The sequence below is a fragment of the Rhamphochromis longiceps genome, linkage group LG14, assembly GCF_057381845.1.
Source record: "Rhamphochromis longiceps isolate RC_006_pf linkage group LG14, R_longiceps_female_GT1.1, whole genome shotgun sequence".
NCBI lineage: Eukaryota > Metazoa > Chordata > Actinopteri > Cichliformes > Cichlidae > Rhamphochromis > Rhamphochromis longiceps.
Genome location: NC_140570.1, coordinates 43046827 through 43059608, shown reverse-complemented (window position 1 = coordinate 43059608; position 12782 = coordinate 43046827). Strand labels below are relative to the sequence as shown.

General features: G+C 41.1%; 1 protein-coding gene across 2 annotated transcripts; it reads left to right on the top strand.

Moving 5' to 3' along the window:
- The first annotated feature begins 19 nt into the window (after positions 1–19).
- Positions 20–12051, top strand: LOC146654926 (polypeptide N-acetylgalactosaminyltransferase 17-like). 2 transcript variants are annotated; one of them, XM_085429413.1, is made up of 7 exons: positions 20–684; positions 1184–1301; positions 5067–5252; positions 5422–5591; positions 5904–5999; positions 9484–9645; positions 10650–12051. In XM_085429413.1, exons 1-5 carry the CDS (start codon positions 452–454, stop codon positions 5947–5949), a joined length of 753 nt encoding a protein of 250 aa, XP_085285539.1. In that variant the 5' UTR covers positions 20–451; the 3' UTR covers positions 5950–5999; positions 9484–9645; positions 10650–12051. The 2 variants fall into 2 exon arrangements, with proteins under 2 accessions (XP_085285539.1, XP_085285538.1); XM_085429412.1 differs by having other exon boundaries at positions 5904–9645.
- The last annotated feature ends 731 nt before the right edge of the window (positions 12052–12782 follow it).

Below are 12782 nucleotides of genomic sequence, written 5' to 3'. Positions count from 1 at the left end.
AAAAAACATCACAAGCACACATAAAACACACACCAAAACAGGACCCCTCTTGGAGAACTTGTCGTAAAAGTAAATTTTTAGTAACCATAAAAAATGAAGGTTTTGTACTAATTCAAAAAAGCTGAGCGCTTGGTGGTGAACTGAATCAAAGGCTAAATACTGTCAAGAAATTAGCATGCAATGAGGGACCTTATTAACCCCGCTAAGACAACTGCCACATCCTGTTGATGTCTTTTTGTGGATCTCATTTTCGAGCTCAGTGCATAACTTAAGGTATACCGTGCAGTTCTCTCACTGCCCCCTGCAGAGCTCAACTCGGCTGAATCAAACAGAATTAGTGATAAAACTGGGACGACACAAGGAACTTTCTATTTGACTGAAGTGGATGAAAAAAGTGGTGCTCTTAAAAGATGTTATAAACTTTGTTTCTGCACAAAGTAAAGTCAACTAAATGTGTGAGTGTGTGTGTGTTTGCACTTTTTTCAGGTCAGAACCAGTTCTAGCTAGAATAAAAGAAAACCACAAGAGGATTATCTTGCCGTCAATCGACAACATCAAGCACGATACCTTTGAGGTGGAGCGCTATGAGAACTCTGGCCATGGCTACAACTGGGAACTGTGGTGCATGTACATTAATCCACCCAAAGAGTGGTGGGAGGAGGGAGACATGTCTGCACCAATAAGGTATGCCAGCTTCTCCCATTTAAACGTGAACACAGATCTCACACTTCTGAGATGTATTTTTTTCCACTTCTTTAAGATTTTCAATAAAACTGCCACCAAGTTCTTTTTTTAGTTTTGGGGAAGATTAGGGGAAAACAAGAAAAAAAGCTCCTGATGGGAAACCAGACTTCATTAAAGCAATAAAAAAATTACAGCCTAAATTAGAGAGTGGTGAAAATAGGATTTTAATTATCTGATTATCACCCATATATTTGTGTTAAATTGGATTTCCTTCCATTCTTTAATTAAAAATAAGAATAAATTGCATGAGTATGCACAAAAATGTTTAGATTTACCCTCCACATAATAGGCTGAAATATAAAGTGTGAAACTTTGCATAGTGGAGATTTGGGTTGTAGAAAAGTACTCCAAAATAAACATCAGATAAAGCCACAAAAAAACACATTCTGGTGTTTGCAAACGCTCAGTGTCACATGATAGTGTGTTTTCCTGGCTGCAGGACGCCTGCCATGATTGGATGCTCCTTTGTGGCCAATCGGGACTACTTTGGAGAACTCGGTCTACTCGACTCAGGCATGGACGTCTACGGAGGGGAGAACATCGAACTAGGCATCAGGGTTTGTGTGTCACCCAGTTTCCTCTTGTTCCTGCTCCCTCTTTACCCCTGTAGGTTTTAAGTGGAGCAGTGGCCACCGTAGCGTGGCACCACTGATGAGGCCCCATTAAGAGTCCTGGAGGACCAGTCCTGTGTGAGCAGCTCACAGCAGGGCAATGGAGATAAATAGGTCACGTAGAGCAGAGCAGGAAGGTTGGAGTTTGTTTCTGTACATTTTGAGAGATTGGAGAGTCTTTTGTTTTTCTGCAAGGTTATTAGATTTTTCCTGAAAAAATAACGTCAAACATTTTCACAACCCGAGTGTGTTGGCTTTTATCCAGCAAGCTAAACAATCAAATATTTTTAGAAAGACAAAAACGGTTGCCTTGTCTTTGAGTTGACTTGGTCATAACTTGAATCTGAAATGGAAAGTTCTTATATCTTGTCATCAAAAATATCAAGATTCCCCCCAAAATTAAGTCTAGATAAGTAAACGTGTACAGATGCAATAAAACAGCTAAAATTCAGCTTCAACGCACCTATAAATATATTACAACTGCTGGAGATGAAGTATTAGCAAAGACATGAATCTAGCCCACAATGTCACATCTCAAGAACCACATTTCTTTCTGTTCCTCTTTTACTACAAAGCAGTGGGACACATATCCAGAGTTGCCCTGCGACAACAACATTTCTACATTTCACTACAACCCTTACAAGAGGATTGTTTGGATGTGTCCAGGGAGAAGGCCCTCATTCAGAGAAACTCTTTCATAACAAGCACTTGAATCAATGACTGTTTGGGTTTTAACAGGATTCTTGGGATAATGAATGTTAAGCGGTAGATATCAGCACCTCTATGGGGCAATTTTGCATGGTTGTTGTCCAACATCTTTTACATGAAATCATAGTACTGCTTATTTATCTTAGAGTGTGGCAGAGAGCAGTAAAATGTTTTTTTTTGGCATACCCTCTGTTGGTTAGCACCCGTGTCCTTGGGTAACAGAAACACATAGGTTATCTTTAAAACCTATGTGCCCATTTTCTGTTTGTAGTGCTCCTTATCTGTGGATGGAACATGTTTCATATTGTTCCCAGTGTGAAGAAAGACTGACGGACCTACTTTTTATCCAGTAGGAATGTTTGTCAGGAGTGAAATAGGTTGCATCTGTGCAATTGTTTGGCGACCTGTCAGTTTGAAGTTTCTGTTACGCTCACATCACTTTGACGTGGGTTCAGATAGCTTGGATATCCATGTCTTCATTATGTTCACAGCAGAAGGCTCGTGGGTTGGACACACTCAGCAGATACTTTATTAGATACACCTTGTCAGTATTAGGTTGGACACTCTTTTGCCTTCAGAGCTGTTTTAATTCTTCATGGCATAGATTCAACAAAGTACTGGAAACATTCCTCAAAGATTGATCGTGGCATGATGGCCTCATGCAGTTGATGCAGATTTGTCAGCTGTGCATTCACGATGGGAATCTCCCATTGCGTCATATACCAAAGGTGATCTATCTGATTGAGATCCCCTGACTGTGGAGACTTTCCTGTTAGCTCACAAGAGTAGCACCTGATATGGTCCTCTGCTGCTCTAGCCCAAATTCTTCAAGGTTCACGGTTCAAAGTAATGCAAAAGTGGTTTTTAAGAAGAAGTTATCTGTTTTACTGTTGCCTTCTTGTCAGCTCAAAGCAGTCTCTGGTCGGGTCTGGTATCAACAAGATATTTTCACCCAGAGAACTGTCTCTCATTGGATATTTCCTCTTTTTTGGACCATCCCTTGGGATAACCCTAGAGATGGTAATACAGAAATATCCTAGTAGATCAGGAGTTTCCAAAATACTCAGACCAGTCCTTCTGTCAACAACAACCATGCCTAACGTGTCTTAAATCTTCTTTCTTTTCCATTTTGATGCTCAGTTCTTCTGTGAGTACCCTGCCGAGATCCACTTTCTGGGTAAATTATTCATTATGAGAGCAGTTAATCTCCTTTTGAAGCTTGTGGATGTGCACAACAATTCTACCTAACAGTGAGAGGTCAATTCAGGGTCCAGTGGTTTGATCTCACTCACAGTCCTGCATGAATGAATTCACAGCACCATGTCCTGTTCTCATCTGTTCTTCAAGGGGTTTTCCTCTGAAGCCTCTGTGTTTGTTTAAGGGCTGTGTTTTTCTGTGGCTGGGATAGTTCCTAATTGGTCAGTTGCTGGCTTTGCACATTTGTTCTCCAAACCTGCAGAGGATACCTCAGTCTTGACCTGCTGATTTTGATGGCTATCATTGTGAATGAAGTAAGGATTACAGCTAGGTCATTGGATTCCACCACTGATCAACTTAGAGATTGTAGCTACATGATGCCCTTATTTGGGCATGTCCATTTTTCCTGAGGTTGTGTAGAAGCTTTTGGAAAAAGGGATGAGTACCACTGGCTGTTTCCAGAGAGGATCCTGGGAGGAAGTTATCTTGTTCAGCTTCCTATTTCTTCAATAGCAAGTCTGCTAGGTCAAAAAGCTCTTTTTTAAAGTTTTGCATTAAGAGCTGTTTCAGTAGCTCTAGATGCACCATAACATTGTTCTAGCCATTCTGATATCATTTTCAGCTCAGCTGCTGGGTGGTTTGTATGAGGAGATAATTGATTCAACCTTCATGCTCTGAGGTTTCTTTTCTAAACCACTTCACAAGCAGGTGAAGCTCTTCTGCTGCAGTTAATTCTTAAACCTTTAGCACCAAAAATGAATGATGTCCAGTAGTTCTCCACTTTATCATTATACTTTCTTTGACCTCTGTTAATGAGAAGCAACAAAAGGAACGAATCTTGGTCAGGAAGAAGAAATACTCTTGTACACATTTAAGGCTATTCATCATCTCTCTCCTCCATATCTCTCTGATCTGGTTCAGATCACTGCCCCATCTCGATGTCTTAGATCTTCTTCTTCCCTTTCTCTCTCCGTCCCTTCCCCCCGTCTTGCCACCATGGGGAGCAGGGCTTTCAGCTGCTCTGCTCCACGACTCTGGAATTCCCTACCTCCTGATTTAAGAAATATCTCTTCCATCTCTCTCTTTAAGTCCCAACTCAAAACTCACTTGTTGTCTTATGCTTTTATGATTGTGTAAACTGCTTGCTTTTATGCTTCTTTTTTTATTCTGTTGTTGTGTAGCTCTTGGGGCTATGCTAGCATTCATGTCTTATTGTTCTGGCCCGCTGTCCTACATCAAAGCTGGGAAATAGCATGGTGAACTGTAGAAGATGTTTTGGCCACATCTTCAAGCATGACTTGTGCTTCTGACCGTCTCTTCTTGTTGATCTTTAATGACATGCCTGGAATCATCATGGTGTATTCGCTGACTGGGAGAGTGCTCTGGATGATACGTTGTCACAGCAAACAATATAAGTAAAAAAACATGCATTTATGTATGTATACTCACAGTTGGAGCTTAAAAGTTAACCCAGTGCTGAAGTGCCGAAAACCTCAGCTCCTCTTGATGCCCCTTAAGGTTGGCTAGAAAAAAATGAATAAAAGCAACAATTAGATATTTTTTATATAACAGAAAACAAGAAGAAAAACCGAGAAGGACTTCTAAATGTACAGATTTAGCTTTCATTAGTTCCAGCACAAAGAAAACACGTCCTTCCAGGTGCTCTATGCTCCAGCTGTTAGCTGTAATTGACTTTATAAATCAGGACATCGCGGCGACTGTGCATCTGCCTATTTATATTTCCTGCTGCCCAGCAGCCAGCAGTATATTATTGTGAGCTTTAATTCATACTCCTACTACCCACAGGTGTGGCTGTGTGGAGGCAGTATGGAGGTGCTGCCTTGCTCCAGAGTGGCTCATATTGCACGAATGAAGAAACCTTACCACAGTAACATAGCTTTCCACACACGCCTTAATGCCCTGCGTGTGGCAGAGGTCTGGATGGATGAGTACAAGTCCAATGTCTACCTGGCCTGGAACATCCCCATGGAGGTGAGAACGGCATTTTTCTGCACCAAGACCTCTCTTAGAGAGGATGCTGTCAGTCATGCTTGTCTGTTTGTGACTATCAGATGTCCATGTTCAGAGCCAAACAGTTTTTCTTTTGGTTCCACAATTTATGTAGAGACTTTAGGCATAATAACTTCCTTTGCTCTTGCAGAACCACGGTATTGATTACGGAGACATATCACAGAGGGTTGCACTGAGGAAGAGTCTGCAATGTAAGAGCTTTCACTGGTACCTAGACAACGTTTACCCAGAGATGAGGAGGTACAACGATACGCTGTTCTACGGTGAGGTGAGCCATGAAGGACAAAGACACAGGAAAAAGTAAGTTTGTAGATGTAAGATCTGATGTACAAATTAAACCACTGAAATTAAATAAATGATACTTACACAAAGTCCTAAGAAACTTGTATCTCCTCCACAGACCAAAATATAACAAGAAAGCAGGGACTCAGACAGCATGTACATCCACATCTTCTCAGCTGTTAATAGAAAATAAATGAGATTTAGAACTTTGTCTGATCCACACTGACACATCCTTGTTTTTAGCCTTTATACATTTTTAATCGGTAATTATTTTGGGGAATATTCATATTTTATGAATTAAGTCTGACTCTTTTTTTTTGTGTATTTAAGGTCCGCAATTCTAAAGCAAGCCACCTGTGTATGGATCAGGGTGTGAAGGAGAACCACACAGCCACCCTGCACCCATGCCATGGGTGGGGTCCTCAGGTACAACACTCTTCCTCACCACCATACTAAAGAGTATACTCCATCTTTTTCCAGTTGCTTTGCTTTCTCATGAAAACATACAGTGAGCTTCTCCGGTGATGTGATTTGCAGCTGTGTCTCAATCACAGGCTCAGCTGAAATCCTCCAAGGAGCGAGTTCTGCTGTCAGAATAAAATTGTGTCTTGCACTTTTTGTGTTGAAGCCCTGAGTCAGCCAGTGTCAGCTCTTCATCCCTTCAGCCCTAAGGGCCTCTCTTTTTAGCTCACAGTGGTAAACAGGTGCTTTAGGCAGAAAGTCAAGGCTTCAGTGGTAAAATGCTAAAGGAGCTAAAATTTCAATTCAATTCTGGAAAAATGAGTGCCGCTGATAGGTTTGTAGCTTGAACCCATCCGCTGGAACGTTAAAGGCAATATAATTACACTGCAAAGCAAGACACGAAGTAGGCAAGCTTCATGTTACTCGTGCACGGGAGAGAACCGGACAATCGCCGTTCCTTCGCTTGGCCCCAGTTGCTCTCGTCCGTCCTCCCGTACCACTGTCCTTTTATTGAGGTTACATGAATATGCATAAGTTCGTTAACATATGACGTCTACATACACACAAAGAGTAATAAATTCAAATTCAAATTTTATTTGTCACATACACAGTCATACACAGTACGATATGTAGTGAAATGCTTGGACAACTGCTCGTGACCTAAAGAAAACAAAAAAGGAAAGGCTATGAATAAGGTAGGAAATAAATATGAAAAATTAAAAAGGGGTAAATTTAACTAGGAAGGAATAAAATATAAATTAAGGTTAAAAATGAAATAACTGTACAACACAAATTAGAATGAAGGGTAAATTTAACTGGGAAGAATAAGATAAAATATATAAATTAAAGTTGAAAATAAAATAACTGTACAACAAAATACACCAATACACAGTATAGAACTATATAAGAATGTATGAAGAAATCTAAATATAAATAAATATATACACAATAACAGCAGCTGTACAAGTATTAACCGGAAATGAAGAATATAGTGACCAGTGTTGTGCAAAAACAAAGTCCAGAAAGTCCAGTGTGTGTGTAAGAACTGTATGTGTGGGTCAGTACTGTGTGGTGGTGTGATTGAGAGACCGTATCGCCTGCGGGAAGAAGCTCCTCCTCAGTCTCTCTGTGTTGGTCTTCAGGGAGCGGAATCGCTTTCCTGACCTCAACAGAGAGAACAGTCTGTTGTTGGGATGGCTGAGGTCCTTCACGATCTTCCTGGCCTTGGTCCAGCACCGCCTGCTGTAGATTGAGTGCAGGTCAGGGAGCTCGGAGCGGATGGTGCGCTCAGCTGACCGCACAACCCTCTGTAGAGCTCGTCTGTCCTGCATGGTGCTGTTCCCGAACCAGGTTAAGATGTTTCCCGCCAGGATGCTCTCTATGGTGCACGAGTAAAAGTTCCTGAGCACTTTGGAGGGCAGTTGGAAGTCTCTCAAGCGTCTGAGGTGGTAGAGACGCTGACGGGCCTTTTTCACCACGGTGTTGATGTGACAGGACCATGACAGGTCCTGCGTGATGTGAACTCCGAGGTATTTGAAGCTGTCCACTCTCTCCACTGGGCACTCGTTGATGACGGGGGTCTGGTAGTTCCTCTCCTGCTTAGTGCTGAAGTCCACTATCAGCTCCTTTGTCTTACTGACGTTTAGAAGGAGGTTGTTCCTCTGGCACCAGTTCTCCAGATTCCTAATCTCCTTCAGGTAGGCCGTCTCGTTGTTATCAGAGATCAGGCCCACCACGACGGTGTCGTCAGCAAACTTGATGATGGTGGTGGAGCTGGTAGTGGCCACACAGTCATATGTGTACAAAGAGTACAGCAGGGGGCTCAGAACACACCCCTGGGGGGCTCCAGTGCTGAGAGTGGTGGAGGCTGAGACATGTCCGCCCATCCTTACTGCGTGCGTGTGTGTGTGTGTGTGTGTGTGTGTGTGTGTGTGTCTGTGTGTGTGTGTGTGTGTGTGTGGACTGCTGATCAAAGGGTCAAACATCCTTGGTCAGGAAGAGGGTAGCCTCCCCCTCACCCTAGATGGTTCATCCTAGATAACACGGTGAGGAAGTCCTGCAGTTCATCTAAACAAAGACTAGACTAGAACAGACGCAACTACGTTAATCCTACCATAAAACAATAAAACACGGTATGACCTCTCATGCTCCCAAAGTGCTGTCTAATACACACACAGTTTGCAGACTATCAAGGATCAAAACCTCTACCAATCTACAATTAATTACAAAACTCTAAGCATATATAAGTAAATATTTCTAAGCATAAATGACAATCAACAATACAAATCTAACAGCCGCATCACACTTTCTTCACAAGACATGCTTCAGTTGCATTTTTTAAAGTTATCCTTTTGATGGAACAAAAAGTCTTCAGTTTTTATTAGACCACCAGTTTTTCACACTTGCACTTCCACGGAGATAAAAGCGACCCCATGGTGTCTTAGCGTGGGTTCTCTCCAGGTAGTCCGGCTTCCTCCCACAGTCCGATGACATGCACGTTAGGTTAAATGGTGACTGGCTGTAGGTGTGTATGCAAAACAGATAAAGCACATAAGTGCATAAAATAAAGTGCGATATGAATATCTGTGAAAAGATGAATGTAACTTGTAGTGGTCAAAGATACTAGAAAAACATTTTAATAAATACTCTGTTCTTAAGAAGAAGCAGTGACATCTAGGGACCACAAGTGGGATTTTTTAAGATTTTGAGTCCAAACGCTGTTAAATCACCTAACTTTTGTATGATGTACTGCAAACAGGATGCAGTTACTCTGCAAAAAGACCCAAACTGGGCTGACTGGGTGGTTGATGGAAAGCTTTATCTTTATATCTTTTGCAAGGCATTGCAACCACTATTCATGCTTTGTTAGGAACAGAATGCGATATAAACAATTTCCCAATCAGTCTTTATCGTCAGCACACTCAAAGCCTCAGAGCTAGATGCAACCAAAGGAACTGTTTTATCTGCACTGCTAAAGTGGAAATTACTATTAATCTGAACGAAAAAGCTGAAGTGAAAGACACAAAGGTTAGAAAACAGAGCGGGAAGAATCTGACTCACTTCTGCTTTTTCTTTCTGTCAAGTTGAGAAAACTGCAGAATTTGGTGTATATAAAATGTTAGGGCTATATGTGGGTTAGAACTCTGCTGAAACAACACTGTGATTAGCAGTGATGTACAGGAAAATCTTTGTGTTTAGCACTCAGTGAAGAACAAAGACATGTTTTGCCTCTCAGCAGTATTGGGAACAACACCATCCTCTTGTTCAAAGCAGCAAAAAAAAAACCCAACAGCTTGCATAATCAAGGAAAATTCCTGCCAGGTTACCTTCAACTTGTACATCATCACATACTTATTTCATCGTTAGCTAATAAAGAGAAGAGTATTCACTCAGCCAGTTCAGTAACTTTCCGTTTACTGTATGTGTGACGTATCTGTTTTCCTCTTAGTTAGGACGCTACACTAAAGAAGGTCAGCTGTTTCTGGGACCCCTAGGCAGCACTGGTGAGGACACTCGTTGTGTGGTGTACGATCAGATGAGCAACTTTCCTCAGCTCCTCAATTGTGAAAAGGTGACCAACGTGAAACAGAAGACATGGCATTTCTCTCAGGTCAGAAGTGTAAAGAAATCTCTTTTTCAATGATATAACTGAGTGTTTATAAGAGAAACTAAAATTTACTGGCATAGAGTTGAGAGGAAAAGTATCTATATGTCAGATTTTAAAAGGGACCTATTGAGCTCATGTCTGGGTCCATTCTTTTTTCTCTTGGACTCTAATATGAGAGTAGCTTTGCATGAATCTTCATTTCTCTCATACTCAGCATTGCTGCAGCCCCGTAGTTCATGCTTTATCTGACAGAACCGCCTTTATATTCCGAATACCTCCGTTGAAGCCACCTTTCTTTGTGTTAAAACCCTCACAAACAGAAGGTTTTAACACCGGGGCCAGTAGGACTTCACAGATAGATCTGTCTGTTTGTGATGACTATATTAGGATATCATCTCTGCTATTACTGAAATCAAAGCAGTCTGGTTAACGGGGATTATTTGCACATAAATTGAGACTTTGGCTATGATTAATATGAACAATAACTGTTGTAAAATTATATTTATGCTAGAAAATAAGGGGTCCTCTTAAGACAACTAAACCCAGACTGCTTAAAGGGTAACAAGCGACTCAATATACCTTTTACTTTGGCATTGATTCTCTTTTTCTTTTAATGTGAAAAACCTTTTGTAAGTCAATTTTCTGTTGGTCTTTTAGTTCTGTTTGGGTAACCTTTAAAAACTAAAGAGTTACAGCCTGTAGCACGGGAAGAGGAGAGCTTGAACAGTGATGCTGCAGACCTTCTGCCACATCGATTCTTTGTCACACAGCAGGACAAGCAGTGAAGAGTCCTGCAGACGTAGAAGTCTTAGGGAAATAGGGAGACCTTACTTATTTTATATAGATGTAAGGTAAAAAGTTAGTGCCATTTGTTTAAGAAAGAGGTTGCAACAGTTCACATAAGGCCCGGTCTGGTTACATACTGTTCTGTCACCATCACGCATTGTTCACAGACCATCTGTGAAATCTGTTAAAACCAAAGTATTGTATCTCCTTCTGCCTTGCAGAACGAATCGATCATAAATCGGGCTACTGGACGCTGTCTGGAGGTGGTGCCGGCTAATGTTTACTCCGGCCACCTGCTGGTCCTGCAGCCCTGCTCGGGGCAGAGGTGGACCATCAAGAACACTATGAAGCAGTGATCGCCTGGCCAGTTTCATTGGGACCAATTACAAAGGCTATTTCCAAGAGCTGTCACCTGACGTTACCTTGGCCAGTGGACAATCAATGATGCGGGGGCTCCTTAGCTTTTGAAATAAGACTCAAAAATAGATGGCTTTAAGGAGACGAGTGATGAGGTGGTTTGGAAACAATTGATGTTTTTTTGTTTTTGTTAGTTTTTTTTTAAAAACATGGACATTCAACGTGGTGAAAGTTTAGCATGAGGACCATTTCTCTATATGAATTTTACAAACTTTCAATGTGATGTTGCCATAATTCCTGTGTGCCACTTCTTTACAGTGTTTAAGTTTTAGTAGACATTTAATCGACCAAAAGCGTGTTCTTTCTTATGTGAAGGGGAAAAAAAGTTTCCATCTTCCATCAGTCTTTCTGCAATATTTCATTCATTTTGTGCCACGGACCGGCCCTAAATAACTAAAATGTGTTCATAACACACGGGAAAAGACACAGGGGAACTGAGGTAACGATAAAAACAATAAATATGAACGATAAAACGAAGAAAAAAACCCCCGGTAAACCATAAATTGCACACCTGAACCTCAACACTCGCGGCCCGGTACCAAACGACTCACGGACCGGTACCAGTGCATGGCTCGGGGGTTGGGGACCGCTGGTCTATGGTACTTAGAAATTAAGGAATGGCTACTCGTGACAGGAGAAAATTTTACACAGTTTAGCAAAAATGCCTGAAAAGTGATTCTTATGTTTTTCAGAAAATTCAAATCCTTGTAAATATTTATAATTTGAAGAAAAATATGCTAAAAATATTACTTGGTGTACTTTTTTTTTCAAATCACCCCAACAAGGACTCTGGGCTAAATCTCACTTCTATGTTTTATGGATTCTGACTTTTATTGCTATTTTTCCACCAAGCATTCTGTAGCATCAGATGCAATATATCTCGTAGCATGAAGTACTGTAAGCAGTTGGGTACAAAGTTTCTTTGCGCTAAGTTAATTTATTTGGTTAACTGCTGTGTGCCATAACTACTGAAAACCTAGTCAAACATAGGAAGCACTTTTTTGGACAAAGGGTTGGAACATGAACGAGAGAGGAGGATTGAATCAGGAATGCACAAAAGTACCAATAGTGGAAATGCAGGAGGCCTTAAAGGCTGAAATTATTAACGTACTGAGATGTATATGATGTCATATATTAAATTGCATAAGTGTGATCAGCTGGATTTTTGCTCCCAAGATTGTCTTCCAATAAACAACTGGTTTCCTGGGTTGTGCTTTGTTACTGTGTTTTAGGATACATCTGCAGTCTTTAAATTTGTCATACTTTAATTAGTATGCTTATTTTTTTCAGTTTAATTTTATTTTCAAGCTTGTTTGTAATTTTTTGCTGCTAAACTCATGCTTTATTTTGCTTTTCTGGACTATAAATAAGGTAGAGACAGCAAAGATGAGCTACCATGCTGGCCTGCTCTCCTTTTAACTGCTCCATCCATTTTCATGGTTGTGGTCAAAATATTTTCGGCATGCTGTGAGATTAGTCCTCAAAATCATCCCCCAAAATAGACTACTTCAAAAGAGATTTCACCCTCAGCTTCCAGCTGCATGGCATCTGCTGTAACTTACACCAACTCGACTTAAGAGTACTTTCATCACATTTTTTATAAAAGCGCTTCTACACAATATTACCCAGCCACAAATAAAGCAGCCAGGTGGCCGAACATTAAAGGGACTGTTCTATAAATGACAAGTTATGGGTTCAATCCTGAAGCAACCATATGTCCTGTAAATAGTGTCCTTGAATCAGACACTGACCTCCTACTGCTTACTCTCGCTAAACTGCTCTGGATGAAGCATCAGCTTAAATGCTTAAGATGTAAATAAAACAGGAGGAGACTGCTGGGAGCACAAGGGCCTGTTTCTAGCAGAGAGGGGGAGAGAGGAGTGAGGCGGCTCTGAGGGACAGAGCCTGCATGCTAACATAACACTGAATGCTGATCA